This window comes from Condylura cristata, unplaced genomic scaffold (assembly GCF_000260355.1).
Source record: "Condylura cristata isolate star-nosed mole 26May11 unplaced genomic scaffold, ConCri1.0 scaffold00003, whole genome shotgun sequence".
Classification (NCBI taxonomy): domain Eukaryota; kingdom Metazoa; phylum Chordata; class Mammalia; order Eulipotyphla; family Talpidae; genus Condylura; species Condylura cristata.
Genome location: NW_004567104.1, coordinates 12,852,597 through 12,869,042, shown reverse-complemented (window position 1 = coordinate 12,869,042; position 16,446 = coordinate 12,852,597). Strand labels below are relative to the sequence as shown.

Sequence of the window (16,446 nt, the reverse complement as noted above, 5' to 3'; positions counted from 1 at the left end):
TTTGGTGATGGGAAACCCGTGGGGATTACAATTGAGATGAAAAAAAAAATGTGCAAAATGATGTAAAAATAAACTTTTTAATAAAATAAAAAAAAATATGTATTTGTTTACACATACAGAACTGGGGTACAGGACAAAGGTGCAGGGGCATTAAGAGGATTCACCAGAGACAGAGAGTGGAGCAGAACAGGCAGACTGATGAAGTTCACTACTGAGGGGAGCAGCAGTTGAGACAGGAGAGATCTGCTGCACTATATGGGTCAGCTCCCTGGCTGGGGATTGAACACCCTGAAGCCACTGTGGCTGGCTTGCAATGCTACATCCTAACCTGCTGTGCCACAGGGAGGGCCCTGTTCACTTTATTCTTAGTAACTTCCTGTATACATATAACTTATAAGAAAGAAAATAATGGCACCATTTTTAAAAATATATATACCATATATTCAATAATTAAATTACATCACATTTTACCATGACCTCTCACCATTTCTTTTCATCATTTCACAGCTTCTACAACTATTAAAAAGCAATATACCCCTGACATCAAAATGTACTAAATTCATTGACTTCATTGACTTATATTTCATTATTATATTTACTAATTTTTTGAGGTTTGCAACATACTTTATTATTTTTAGCAATGTGGTTATGATGTATCATCCATTCAATAATACATAAGGATAAAACCTCAGTGATTTTATTATATAATAAAAATATACTGCATGTCACATTCAAGCTTCTTCTAATTTAAGGAGGCCTCTTCAACAAACCTAAGCAAATATGTTTTTACACAAAGTAACTAGCATCCCGACTGACCAAAATTAATTAGACTAATTACTTGACACCGAATCACAAGTGTCTCTTTCCCCTAAAGGATACAAATCATATTTCAATGAAAGAAATTTTAATGGACATGCTAATGTTCTCCCCTTCAGTTCCAGGTTTATGCCTTCTACAGTTCTGAGGCACACTTCCACTTCAGTCTTTGTTTGTTGTTACCTTCTAGGAAGCTACACTGGAAAACTTTCTACAACACTCTCTTTCTGTCTCTCTCATTTCTTCTGCCCTCATTCCCTACCCACCCTCTCTCTTCAGTGCATTGTGAGGCTATTACAAAATAAACAGATTGAATAGCTTGTAAAAATAATATTTCACAGATTTGGACCCAGAGAAGTCCAATTTAAAGCACTGGCAGATTCAGTGTAATAGCTGGTGAGGATACTCTTAGTTCATAAAGGAAGCTATTACTGTGTCTGTACATAATAGAAGGAGCGGGTAGCTCTGTGGGATCTTCCTTATAAGATCACTTTCTCACTCATGAGGTGTTGACCTTCAGGATTTAAATATCTCCCCAAAACTCCACAATGGGCTTTAGAACTTTCTCTCTCTCATTTCTTTCAATAGTTTTCATAGAAAACACCTCTAGCCAGTACATATTTTATCATTAAGACTTCTTATGGGAAGTCAAGCACTTAGTATGAAGCAGATTGTTCCATTAAGCCTTTTTCCCCTGGACATGAACCTTCCTCTTTAAAAATATGTTAGACTTAGAACACAACTCACTTCAAAAACTTATCTTTCTCCATTGTCCTGTGTCACAGGTTTTCAAGTATCACTAGTCTACTCGATAGACTATAATGGTTAATAACCTCAATGTTTAATGCAATAAAACATATTTTTCCAAGTTCTCTGTGCTGCATGGTTCTAATTAAATATATAGTATTAATCGTCTTTAAACCTAAGCTGGATACAAAACATCGATAATGTTATTTTAACATTTTTACCATATGGTTCTTATATGAATTGTCACATAATTAATATAATCTGTGACATATATTTGAGTAATTATAATTAGATGATATAAAATATAACCATATTATGTTAGAAATAATGATCATGTCCATATTAATGTTTTAAATTTAATCATAATATATGAAAAATCTAAATGGTAAGATGATTTACACAATAGAATTATCACTGAGCAATTAAACACAAATCTGTTTCTTATTCACCCATTCATTTTCTACCTTAGAAAAATAATTTTGAAATATATGCTAGAATATAGGAGTGTGGTGGTTTGGTCTATTTTCCCCAGATGTCTGCAGTTTAATCTATACAAAATGAATATCTTTTTTTTTTTTTAAAGATTTATTTATTTATTTATACAGAACTGGGTTATAGGCCAGAGGCTCAGGGGCGGTGAGAGGCTTCACCAGAGACAGAGTGGGGAACAGAACAGGCAGATCGACGAAGTACACTGCTGAGGGGAGCAGCGGGCGGGCCAGGAGAGGTCTGCCACACCATGTGGTCACCTCCGGGGCAGGCAGGAATCGAACTCATGCGGAAGTGGCTTTAGTTTCTCAGTGCAGTGCTTTAACCCGCTGCACCACCAGGGAGGGCCCCAAAATGAATATCTTTTAACTTGCACTACTGTTGGACTATTTGGCAAGAATAAAATAGTTTCAGAACACAGACAGGGATGGAGGACCGACAGAGAAGAGTGCAAACAAAAGTGGCTTCAACTCTACATTAAGCATAAAACTGGGGTTAGGAGGAATCTGGGATATAGAGAGTTAATGCTAAAATAACTTCATAAATATGAAAATTAATAAGGCATAGTGTTAGCATGAGTAGTGGGAGGACAGTTGCCTTTAGTTTAAAAGAGTTGCTATTCAAAGAAAGTTAGTAGAAACAAATTTCTATCAACATATTATTTCTTGAAGAAAAACATCTATTATCTCAATAAGGACAAAGCTGAACATTTTATGGTGTGTACCTGTGAATTTGTGTCTAACCACTGAATACTGTCTGGAAGTATAATTGCTGGTAATTATATTTTTGCAGCTAGTTTTTATATTTAAATTTTTGTTAATTATTCATAGAAGAAGGGGACATAGAGCATATTGTAAAGCAACTCCCATTCTGAGGGACATGATTCATATTTTCATATTTAAAGTCTAGAACGTGCTGCCTGTTGCAAAGAAGACAGAGGTCATTTTGTAAAGATGTGTATAACGCTAAACCCAAAATCAGTAGGTTAAAAGAAAAAGTCAAAAGGAATATAAGGAGAGAATATAGTTACATAGTGTGACTAGTACACAAAATACATCTTGACTGATACAGTCACACATTTATAGTCAATGGCATATCTTCCTGATGAATTTGATGTAAACACATTTAGAAATATCATGGAAAGTGTTATTGTCTGCATATTACATATCCTAAGATGATTGTGCGACAGGGGACAGCAGAAACAGAAGACTGTCAGTAACAAATCTCTAGTGATCTTAAGGCAGATAATTATACTTTATCAACTTTGATAGCTGGGCTATTACAGCACACAGATTAAATGATGCAGCTTCAGCGGGCATATTCTCCTGCAAAAAGTTCTAGAAATTCACACCTGCCAATGTCTTGGCTGTAACAAGTCACTGACACCTAGAAAGGATATCCCAGGGTTATAGTAGCCCTCGTTCTCATCTACCTACAAACAGCATCTATGATATACCTAGAAATGTCCTTTCTCTGCATATAGGGATGATACTTTGTATAAGTTAATACCTAACTTTCCCATTCAAATGATTTACTTTAACATGAAAATTTAGGGAACACTTTATGACATGTGTGCTAACAATATAGCAAACCAAAGACACTTCCAAGTTAACCCCTAGTTATATCTCATCAGTAAAACTTTTCCAAAAAATTCACATTAAGGTGTAATCAGAAATATGTGCTTATGTCTTAATTTAAAAATCAACTCATTCCAGCTAGAACGGTCATCTGTAAAACTACCTTGAAGATCAATTTTTAGAACAGCCTAATATATGGAAACCAATGTGCTTCAATAAATATACTTTCATTGGCAAGCCCAGGGATGCAAGAACTCAAATACTACTACTATTTAGCAGTACGTATCCCAGTCCATAAGCAGCCTTATTTATTTTTGCTTCATTATAAATTTCAGTTATATGGCTAATGCTCTAGTTTCTATTATATCCAGAAATATTTGCATTTCTATTTGTGAAATGTGCACTCTGTAAATCCTGTAGAAGTAACTTTAAACCATAGCAAAATTGCCAGTTAGACAATCCCTGGGAGACACCACTCCCATAAGATACACCCCCACCAACATCCATGTCTTTGACACCTACCTGAAAGACTTCTTAATATCTTCTGCTTGGATTGTCTTGAGAATCTCTTGGTATAACTGAGAATCAAGTGTTCCTGAAGATGTAGCTTCTGAAGGACAACCTTTATGTGCATAATAGCCTATCAAAATTCCAAAAATGAGTATAATGATGGCTGTGCAAAGAACTTTTAAAAGGCGACAAAAGTTGCAGGTGGTACTTTTTGGTGCAGATCTTGTATAACGGGTAACATAATCAGAGTCTTCTTGAAGTCTCTGGAATCGTCCTTTTGGTGAAGTTGCAGGCTGAATGGACTCAATATTGAGGTCTGCGGTCTCTGAATTCTCCAGGTTTCTATTCTCAGAACTATCTAGTTGGAATTGGTCAAAACCAGGCTCTTCCAATTCTTTTTCCATGTCCCACTCTAAATCAAGGGCAGTGGCTTGAAGATCATCATTATCTAAAAACTGTGAATGTCCTGGAGGTCTTTGATCTGCACTGACCTTCTGATAGGCCATCTTTTTACCTGTGAAAATAAGAAAAAGTACATTTTCTTAAAATAAAAAAACAATAATGAGAATTCCCAAGGTGAAGACAAAGAAAAGAGTGAACCACATTTAATATTTTAATGTTCATAATAATGGAAAATAGACTGTATATTTGGAAAATACACATTAGTGAATTATTTGATATATATTTTGCTGTTGATACTATAGAGAAGTATAAAAAAATAAGAAAGGTACTTAGTGGAAAAGTTATAAGAAAACATACACAGCACACCAATAACCATGAAACTCAGGAGAATAAAAAAAATAACAAATTCAAAAATGTATTGAGAATAATGTACTACAATGAAGGCAAAATTAGGCAGAAGCAATAAAGCTCTTGTTTGGTAAATTTGAGGAAAAAATGAAAATACCTTCGAATAATTTATATACCAGAGTTAACTTTAAAAACACAACTTTATCTAAGAATAAGAAGAACCAAATGAAGTAGTTGTGGCATAGAAATAAAAAAGTCAAATATGGTATAATACATAATGCCACCATAATAGAGCAAGATATTTGATAGAATTAGTGACGTGAATCTGTTTAACTCATAGCACATTAAATAAAAACCTGGCATGACATCTATCCACAAAAGAAAGCTTTTTTTGCCTTACTAAGGGTTTGGTTTCATAACCTCGCCACAGGAATAGCAGATGGAGGTTTTTCTCTCTACACAGTTTTGGATGACAGTTTGTTGTATCCTGCAGAGTTGTATTAGGATAACAGAACTAATTAACTCTAAGTGGTCTTCAGTCTGTATTCAGCAAACCACTAGAGTATTATGGTTACAGATTAAGAATACTCATACTTAAATTTTCAGTGTATTAGATTTTTCACCCCAGCTGGGTTCTAAGGTCCCTCACTGTGTTTTCTGATTTTTCTATGTGGTCCATTGTGGTATGTAAAGAATTGAGCTCAACTGACAAGTGATTAGGTAATTGCCTTAGGGCCAATGGTTGAAAAGCAAACTTTAATAGAAGAGAAGGACTTTATGAAAGGTAATGATGTTGTGTACAGAATGTTGACAATACACAGCTCCAACACCATAGCAGAGGTCCAAAAAATTAAAATGCTCTGAATATTTAAGTTCAAATATTATTAAACATTCAAGATCACAAAATACAAATTATAATTCTGACAACAATTCTAATTTGCTAGTCTGGATTTAGTCTTACCCAGATTTTACTCAACAAAGAGGAATATCTAATGCATGTCAGGTAATGATACAGGTGATGAAGACAAAGATAAAGATAAATGGATCCCTATTCCTCCAGTAGGGAGAAATCCAATTAGAGGCAAATATAAATAAACCAAATAGAATAAGTAAAGTGCAAGGGCGGTTCAACAGTGATTGATTCTAGTAGAATATGGGAAAGAATTATTTAAGAACGTGACTGCTAAGAGACTCGTGACAAGAAAGGAGATGTTAGCTACATACAGACGGGGATGTGGAATAAGGAACTCCAAGCAGGAAAAAATTTACAATCATGCAGAGCTATGAAAATGTATAGTACATAGAACATCTGAATAGCCCAGAATAGTATGCCATGACTGAGATGGAGTTCACTAGCCAGATATTAAGAGAAATATTTAAAGAAGTGTGAGCTTGAGGAAAAAGACTTAGCTTTTCTGCAACCTAGTGTCTTCTTCAGTGAAATGGGTATAATAATGATATAAAGATAGTGCTGACTTTAGGGTAAATTGAGACAGCAAACCAAAAACATCCATTAAGTGAGAGCAGGTAATATGGCTTAGAAGCAATATTTCTGGTATTAGAGGTAGAAAAACTATCAAGCCTTGTATATATATATAAAGGAATGATCTATATAATGCAGAAGAAATCATGTAATTCTGCATGTAGCTGTCCCATTTTTCCCAACACCATTTATGGAAAAGTTTCTATCCTTATATCACTATCTTTTAGCTCCATTGTTAACCTTCCTACACTGCTAGTGGAAATGCAAACTGGCCCAACCCATATGGAAAGCAGTATAGAAGAGTTTGAAACATTAAGCATGGAATTGAGATTCATCCCAATAAGTCTACACTTAAGCCTTATCTATCAAAAATTTAAAAACACTAATTCAAAAATAAACTAACATTACTACAGCACTGTTTACTATAGCTGAATGGAAGCAAGCTAGGTTCCCTAGAACAAAGGAAAGAATCAAGCACATGTGGTTTATATACACAATATGCTACTCAATGATCACAAATGATAAACTCATGTTATGTGCAACATAGACAAAGCTTGAAAGGATAAGCTAAGTGAAACAGTCAAAAAGAAAAAGATAAATATCAACTGCTGTCAATATGATATGATATATAAGCTAACTAAATTAATAGTCAGATAAAGACGAGATGAAAATTTAACCTTTGATAGCTGATTATAGAACTGAAGCACCAAAGTGGGAAGGAAGCACAATGGCCTAAGTTGGTGGAATATGGGTGAGTTGGTGGTGGGTACAATATGGCAGTAGCATGTGCTGGGGGCATTCAATATTACCTCAGTGAAAAATAAAAACATGCAGAGCCCTTATGGTGAAATGGATTAGGATCCAGCACTGCAAGCTAGCTGCAGCTGCTTCAGTATGAGTTGGAACCGGCCGCAGTGCTGATCCGCATGGTGCAGCAGACCTCTCCAGGCTCGTCACTGCTCCCCTCAGCAGTGTACTTCGTTGATCTGCCTGTTCTGCTCCCCACTCTGTCTCTGGTGAATCCTTTCATCATCCTTGTACCTCTGGCCTATACCCCAATTCTGTATAAATAAATAAATAAATCTTAAAAATAATGATAAAATAAATTATATAATTCTGTCAGATTTTGAGGAGAAGGGAGGAGGTTGCCTAATATATAGTCATATCATATCATATCATATCATATATATGATAGTTGATGCTTTGCTTGCTTTTTTGGGACTACTTAGTTCATATTCAGAGTCACATGACATGCTATTATTGCAGGTGTTCATTTGGTGCTAAGTATTAGAACGACTCCAGAAATGATCCTGCAAGTCCTTTTGATTCTTTTCCTCCTTGACTTCCCTGCCTTCCCCACCACTGCTTGGTGTAGTTTCCAAAATGAGTCAATAAAATACAGCCTCTGAATTCTGGTTCTGGCCACCTCAAGACAAAGAGAGAAAGGAAACAACAAATGAAGTGTGTGATAATAATTTGAATGGGTTAGGAAAAGGCTAATTAGCTGATAGAAGAAGAATACAAATCACACTAAATAATATAATACTAGAAGGTAGGAAAACCCTGAATGAAGGTAATAGAAAGAGCAAATCTCTAAAATTCAGTATTCTAATGTTCTCATATTACCAAATAAAAACCAGATTTAAAGCCAAATATCTTTGTTACATTCGGGAAGAGATGTTTGGGATTGTGCTTCTTAATGTGGCTTTTATAAAATATTGATAGCAAAAGTTGGTAGTAAATTAATGTTAAAGTGCTCTGAAATCCAATTTGTTGTACATTTATTATAAAACACCACACTCTCTTAGCTACAGTCATTTTCGGTTCGTCTAGGTTTAAATATTAATAAATTCCTACTATCTTGACATGATATGATATTTCCTTCTTTAACTGTTCAGTTCATGCATTATTGATTAATTTACTTACACACTGTCCCAGTGTAGTACTCTAGATATATTTTCCCTGCCATTTTTACGAACGAGTTTCTCACTCTGAAGGTTTAATCAAAAATTAATTGTAGAGCATGGCTTACGCTCAGAAAAGACTTTGCACACAGAGGCTCCCTCCAGAAAAGTGAGATCTCTAATTCTGACCTCTAATACAAACATTCAAAGTCATTTCTCTGCAAATCATTTAAAACCCAACTGCAGTGATGAGGCAGAGTTTTCATTTCTAGTCTGACAATAGGCATTCCATCACGTGTACATCAGCAATTTAACGCTTTTCAAACATCAGACAGAGCCATCAATTAGAATGTAATGCAGATACAGATATTAACTCCTCAAGTTGATGGATATCTGCCTGACACCCTTACTACCACTTTGGACTCATTAAGCTTTTATAAATTTTCACTAAATTCTGCCATCAAGGAGAACAGTATCTGGGTCAAAGGTAGTTAGAGGCACTTGATGTAACAAAAACCAAAAAGTATTTTGGGAAAATTACGAAAGAAATAAGTGTTTGATAGCATACACAATGAAGTATTTTAACTACTTTATTTGATCAAGTAAGTTCTACACATGTACATAATCATTTAGAAATGGATTTATTTAGCAGTATCTTAAGGTAAATAGATACAATTATTTGCAAAACTTAAAATATGTGCAAAATATTATATATATAAATATTTGCAAAATATATATGTATATATACATAAAATTTACATATATATATATTAATCCCTCAAATATAAAATAATAGCGAACTAAAACTAACACTCAATTTTTAGTCAGCATAATTATTTCATGGGTCCCACAAATAATGTAGCTTCCTTTAAAATACCTATGCCCTGTGAGACAAGGATTCATTTTGCCAGAACTTTCAAATTCCCAACCAGAATGATAATTTTATATTATATAAAAAACAGCAAAATTAGTATATCATAAACATAATCAGATGATAGTGCCATTTAAACTTCACACATGTTCTACTACTCATGTGTGATTCATTTAATTTACATATGTTGTCACATTGCATATAATTTTATAGGAGTAATTTTAGAAATATATGTAGTAGATTTCAGCAAGTACCACATGAATTTTTTGTCTAAATGAAATACATTTGGGTATGATAGATCACAGAAATTTGTGCCATTTCTTCAAATATAAATATCTGGCACATTCTCACATTCAACTTGATCTTTTTTCTCCACATTTTCAATGTATTTTATTCATTTAAGTGAGAGTCCCTCCTATTCAGGGCCATGTTGAAGAATAAATTGATTTTAAAATTCAATATATGACATCATTTATCTTTTATAAACAGTTATCCTTTTATAAGCAAAGGATAGTTGAACTAAAAGTTACTTTTTTCTATACTTTGACAAGCTTAGATCAATAAAAAATGAAATCTGTATTCTTAATGAACATATGATTCCTTTAAAAATAATTTGCTACTTCTGAATGTTCTCTTTCACACATTTTTTTTTTTACTGACTAGGCTAAGTAAAATATAAAGAAATAAAATATGAATATAAAAATAGCTTGAAATGTTGTATGTAAAATATAATCTCTGGCTGCTGCAATTTCACCTTAACAGTGACTGAGAAATATTTTAAATAATAACTGCATATTAAACAAAAGCTTCACTTAGTAGGTTATATATTACCAATTCCACTAAAGTATATAATCACTTGCTTGCTCAGCAATCATAATGAATTTATTACATGAATGTCCCAAATTTTTAAGTTTCTAAATTGGTAGAATCTATAATCAGACTACCTGTTTCAAATCTTAGCTCTGCTATGCAATTCAAACCAGTTACTTATATTTATACTCAAGTTCCATACACAAAAATGCAAATAATAATAGCACCAACTCTGTAGCGTTAGTAGGAATAAATAAGATAAAGTATTAAGGTGCTTAGAACAAGGCCTATGTAATCAATCACTAACGAACTTCTCCAGAACACACTCTGGTGGCAGAACAGATTTGGAGTGCAGCATTGTGAAGCGAGCTACAGCCACCTCAGTGCAGGTTTGGTCCCCAGCTACAAAAATGACCCATGTGGCACAGCAGATCTCTCCTGTCTCACCTGCTGCTCCTCTCAGCAGCGTACCTTGCCAATCTGCCTGTTCTGCTCCCTGCTCTGTCTCTTGTGAGTCCTCTCACTGCCTCTGCACCTATGGCCTGTACCCCAGTTCTATATGTATAAATAAATCTTAAAAAAAAATAAAAATAAAAAATAAAGAAGTGCTCCAGAAATTCTGTATATTTAGAAAGAACTTTTTATAGCTTACAACTTTAAAGCACAGCTCTGATTAAATTAAACTATGACCAGAGTTTCAATAGCAAGAATCTGGAGATAATGAGAAATGGAGTGATGCATTCAAGCACTTTTGAGAAGGGGAAGGGTCTGTTCATCATTAGCTATGGTTCAGATAGTTAAAAGAGATGTACACCTAATGTTCAAACAAGTTATTACTATGTTTGACTTACAACCATCAATTATTTATCTTGCTATTATGGAGATGAGTTTCATTTTAGCTAATTACATAAAGTATTACACAGTTTTTCTGTAATGCTAAAGAGTTCAGTTTAATAGTTCTGGGAACTAGTTAGTTAACCACAAACTTGAGTTATGCACATTTGCCAGAAAGAACCATGTTTTTTATAGGTGACTTACTTGATGCACTATGAAATTTCTGATAGCATTTTAACTTAAACAGTATCAAGAACTGTATAGACATCATTAGATATGGGAATGTATCTAAAGGCATTCAACCCGTAGAAGTTATCTTACAATTGAAATAAATAAATAACCACACCAGGTTAACTTTAAAAACTAAGACCAAAATTTAGAAACTTAAAAATATCCTATGACAGTTCTAGGATCCTACTGGCCCTCCCTGGTGGCGCAGCGGGTTAAAGCACAGCACTGAGAATCTAAAGCCGCTTCAGCATGAGTTCGATTCCCGCTTGCCCCGGAGGTGACCACATGGCGTGGCAGACCTCTCCTGACCCGCCCGCTGCTACCCTCAGCAGTGTACTTCGTTGATCTGCCTGTTCTGCTCCCCACTCTGTCTCTGGTGAATCCTCTCACCCTCTGCATCTCTGGCCTGTACCCCAGTTCTGTATGAATAAATAAATATATCTTTAAAAAAAAAAAAAAAGAAAAGATCCTACATTGTATCCTGAATAATTTAATATCAAATAATTTGTGACTTTGAGCAGATCCATTTGAGGACAAGAACCTTCTTAGAAATATTAGTGCATCATTAGTGCCTTCATAAAGTATACATTTAGATACTGTGCTAATGAGCTATGCATGTGCCCAAAGAAATTTTTAAATTTAAGAATATTCCATATTGGCTAAAACCATTTAACATAAATTTTCAATATGACTACAGTTTGCACAAATACAAGCCATGTTCACAGAATAAATGTTTTGTTTTTGAATGCTTTCATAGTCTCAACTTGAGAGCAGAGCAAAAGATAAACTATAAAAGTAGTAATTTAGAAAACTCTTGTTTCTTCACTTAATTTTTCAGTATAATGAGGATTTTTTTTCATCTGGTTTTGTGAAATAACATCAGTAACTTCAATAATATCTGCAAATGCATTAAGAATCCCTAATTTAATTTAATTTTGTATATTAACTGCACAAAAGAAAAGACAATAATTATTTGTTGTGCATGCTTCACTAATTGAATAAAGAGTATATATATAAAGTAAGGAGGAATTACTATTCGTGCTTTATCTTAGGGGAAAAAAGCTAGTCAAAGTATGCTCTTGAATGGAAAACATACTGAGTTAAGGCAGAACAGATAGCAAAACTAGAGAGTATAAAACTAAAACTTTACTGAGACCTAAGTTACCTTGATTACTAAATGGCATATAAAAGGTATGCTTATAGGATGCAAAATTAATGAGCTATAAATTGCAAAATGCAGCAACACCATTTGAGGGAAAATTATTTGATGAAATCCAGCAGGTTTGTGTAAATTTGTTTTATATTGCTTGCATATGCATGACCACCTGCCAATTGCCAGGTTGGGCTGGCCTTTCTGCAGGTACCTGGGTGCAACTGCAATGCTTATGACACACTCCAACTGAATGTTTAGTGGGCCCACCTGAGTTCCTGCTTTTAAGGTAAGGCTTATCTATAGTTGAGTGCTATAATTCAATTTAGGCTATGGCAAAGAAAAAAAAAATATGATAGAATTTGCATAATATAGTCTGGGCTTCCTGACTAGGTAGTTTAGTACTATTTAGAATATCTATAATGAATTTAAGTCTTACGAACATTATGAAATGCTCACTACCTAAAGATATATAAATGGTTTCTCTTCCTTCCATGGACCACTTCCATGGCCCATCATCCACCTTGATTCTAGATTCTAGAATATCTTCCCTGCCTCAGTCATCATTTCCATTTATACAACCACAAAATATTTAATTACTTTGACAGTATTTACATCTTTTCTACCTTCATAGTATTTGAAGTGGCTTGCATCAAAAATGCACCTATCAAGATAAACAAAACCACAAAACAGAGTAGAAGAGTAAAAATTCTGATAGTCTTCTAAAGAAAACCTTTGTTATTGAGCTTTAATGAAAACTCTGAGCTTCACTGCAGCCAGCTTGGGGGTTTGGGAGGGGGGTGCATTGTGGGCTTTTTCTAGTCCCATCAACCTTAGCCTAATATCACTAGTTAGTGCACAGTCTTGATGCCACGCTTAGCTGAAGAGTTTGTTTTTAACTTGATATTCTCTAAGTTCTTTTTTCTTTGTTCTTTTTAGTTGCAGATTTCTATCTTGAAAAGAGTATTCTCTAGCTAGTCAGTATGGGTCTCCTCTTTGTCTTTTGCATTGAGATTTTGAAATGCAGAAGCTACATCCTCTACTGCCAGCATGCACAGTGCAGTTCACTGTTAATTTGGGGAGACAGATAAAGAGTCCCAGAATCCTCAGCGGATGGTTCATGCTTTTATGCTCTCTGGGAACCAAGTACACAGGCACCCCAGGCAGGGAGGCTTGCATGGAAAGAGGCAGGCACAGGCCAGGCAGGAGGTGCTGGGAGGCAAGCAGGTGACTGAGCCTCCCAAACCCCCACAAGGAATCTTTATGTTTTGTTGTTTTGTTTTTTTTTTCCTCTGGGGTCTCTCTGCTGTTCTTTCTCTGGGGTCATCTCGTGGTTTTGCTTCTTCCATAGTTACTCTGCTCTTCCTCTCGGAACTGTAGTAACTGAGTGACACTACCCTTAGGTCCCTGGCCTCAAGGCTCAGGTGTGCACATGCACACAGGTGCACATACCCCACAAGTGTACATATGCATGCTCCAGGTGTCTATAATGCATGTGTACCCCATGCCCACTCTCTCAACAACCTTCTGCATTGATACAATCAAGGCTGCAGGTGATGGCCAGAGGCTAGTGGCATAAAGAGTGTAACTAATTTAGCTACAAAGGTCTATGATATAATATCCAAAATGCTGAACTTTAACAACAATCCAGGATTTATGATAAAGCTAAGATTTTATGTATATTATACCCTTGAATCACATAATCATGCATTGTAAGTATCATTATCATCCCCATTTTACAGATCAAATATCTGAGATTTAGGGGTGCTCCCCACATTCTCACTGTTACTTAGGGCAAACAGCTAGAAATCACACCTCATCGGTCAAATTCCAAAACCAACTCTCTTAAATGCTACAACATTCAGAATCTCTACAAGTGCCCAAAGTTGGCAGGACAGAACACATTTCATGATCTTATTGGTTTATTATGCTTGCTTAAATCACTAGTGTGACTACAAGTCTCAGGACCCTCAAAGTCCACTTGATTTTAATGGAGCTGTCTTAGATCTTTGGGGTCTGCTCTGACTTCTGCACCTAAAAGGTCACGTATTTGAGCCATAACTCCTGGCAGGCTTCTCTGTTTCCTGGAACTGTTGTTTTGAATAAAGCAGAATTGCTTCCAAGTACACTCCTCAGAGAAAAAGACCAAAACCTCTATTTTCTGGTCTCAGTGACACTTTCAAAATGTCTCTTTTCTTTTGTTGCTGAGGGACAAAGAGCAAAACAACTCTGCTTAGAACTTGAAAGCTAGAGTTCACATTCAACATGCTGCTGACCTGTTTTCAGTCATTAAAACCCTCTGGTCCATCGAATCCTACTCTCTACTATGTGTGGTTTACACTGGCCTAAGAGAGCTTCGAGGGTTTTCAAGAGTTAACACGTCAATACAATCACCACTTGGCTCTTTTAAGAGCTGTCTGCCAGGAGGAGGCTCTTAGCTTGATAGATACACTGCAATTTTTTATCCTTTCAGGCTGCGTGAATGATCTTAAATTGCTGCTTTTTGACTATGGCTTTTGGATTTCCAGGAACAGATAGATGAAGCTTTTATCTACATGAGGCCAGTAAGCACTCTATTTTTCACATTTTTCAAAGGGCTTTATTGGTTTACTTTTTAAATATCTTTACCCTTCAAAAAGTATCAACAGGTTTCTACAAACTCTAAGTACTACATTCTAAAATTTGTATTGCCTTGTTTTCTAAAATCCTAACACAAAAAATCTATTGGAGGCCCAGAGTTGTAATCAAGTGCTTTGTAGTTTCTGCAAAGAACCTGTCTTTGCATTTTCTGAAATAGTTCTTTTTTTATATTTTTTCCTTTAGGGTATTAATAGGAAAAGTGTCTGTAATGTGATACTGTGGTTAATTAATAAGAAAGCTGGAAACACTATACAAGAAAACAGGGGTACTTTATGTTTATGTTCATTCAGCTCATAAGAAATATCATATGAATTATACACAAATCTGTATTGGTAAAGCCTAGATATCTATTTTTAGCTAAAGATCTATGAGTAAATGTAAAGGTTTTAATATCCAGCTTTCAAACTGTTAGACTATGAGCTAACAAAAATTACAAATGATGATTCAACAACTTGCTACAATAATAGGAATTTATAACATTTATATGCAAAGTGTACTTTTTATAAGACAATGATTTTTTACAACATCCACTTATTCTTAGAGCTCAAATTCAGTTTAAGTGAATTGTTATGTTTGCCAAATAGTAGGAATAGAAGAATCTTGAAGTTTTCTTTTAGGATAGAATAAAGATTTAAATGTTTTTAAAGAATTACCTCAAGCATCATAATAAAAGAAAAACAGATTGTCCAAGATTTTGCTCTTCTTTCTTAAAAAAATTAATATATCAAAATACGCATTTATCTGAAACTTAACAAGAATAGCTTCACATTATGTTCTGTTCTAGACCTCCAACTGACACAAAAGCACAATTTTATCCAAAAAAACCTTATAAAATAACCAAGTTTTACTAAGTTAACAAAATTACCAAAGTATGAAATTCAAGTTTATTCCTACATTTGATCTTTGTTTATATGTGCTATTAATAACTCTTAACCTTATCATTAAAAATGTATTTAATAAGAAGTAGGATGACAAATACTATATTAATATGTTGTGTCTGTATGCCAACTTGACATTGAGAAATTATTTTATTAGAAATTTACATATATACATATTAATAGTTTGGGGTAAATTAACTGAGCAATGTACTAAAAACTGCATTGGATACTGCTGATGTCAATTATATTTTATTGATGAACAGGGATATTATAAAAAATGAAAGATCTCCAATGGTACAAAAGACATGGTGCTAATATGAAAATAAATGTCAGGCAAAAGACATGGAAATGGAGTATTCACAGACATTAAATGAATGTAAAACATTTAACAGAACTTTTATATAAGTGACACCACTGAAAGGTAGTTTATTATAATAATGCATACAAAATTTTAAAATTCACTTAGTACTTTGATTTTTAAATGTCGAATATTATTAGTACTTTACCAAAATAAATTTTAACTTCTTTTCCCATTGATTTTTTTCTTCCCATAATGTATCCTTCATTTTCTTTATAATATTTGCCTGACTTTAACCCTCTCTACCACTTCATACTAATGTTTCTATTCTTATGTCACTAATGGTGCCTCAATAATTCACTGAAAATAATAAAATGGTTGACCATAAATACTTCATTTCACTATTTTCTACATATTGAGAATGATGTATCTTGAAATACACAGAATCAGCATATTGT

General features: G+C 34.4%; 1 protein-coding gene across 1 annotated transcript in view; it reads right to left on the bottom strand.

The window, feature by feature from the left end:
* Window positions 1-16,446, bottom strand: part of NAALADL2 (N-acetylated alpha-linked acidic dipeptidase-like 2) — an 880,510-nt gene that overhangs the window by 643,358 nt on the left and 220,706 nt on the right. The window contains exon 2 of the mRNA XM_004674978.1: window positions 4,152-4,653. Within this exon, the coding sequence (XP_004675035.1) occupies window positions 4,152-4,653 (502 nt within the window). The remainder of the gene's footprint in view (window positions 1-4,151; window positions 4,654-16,446) is intronic.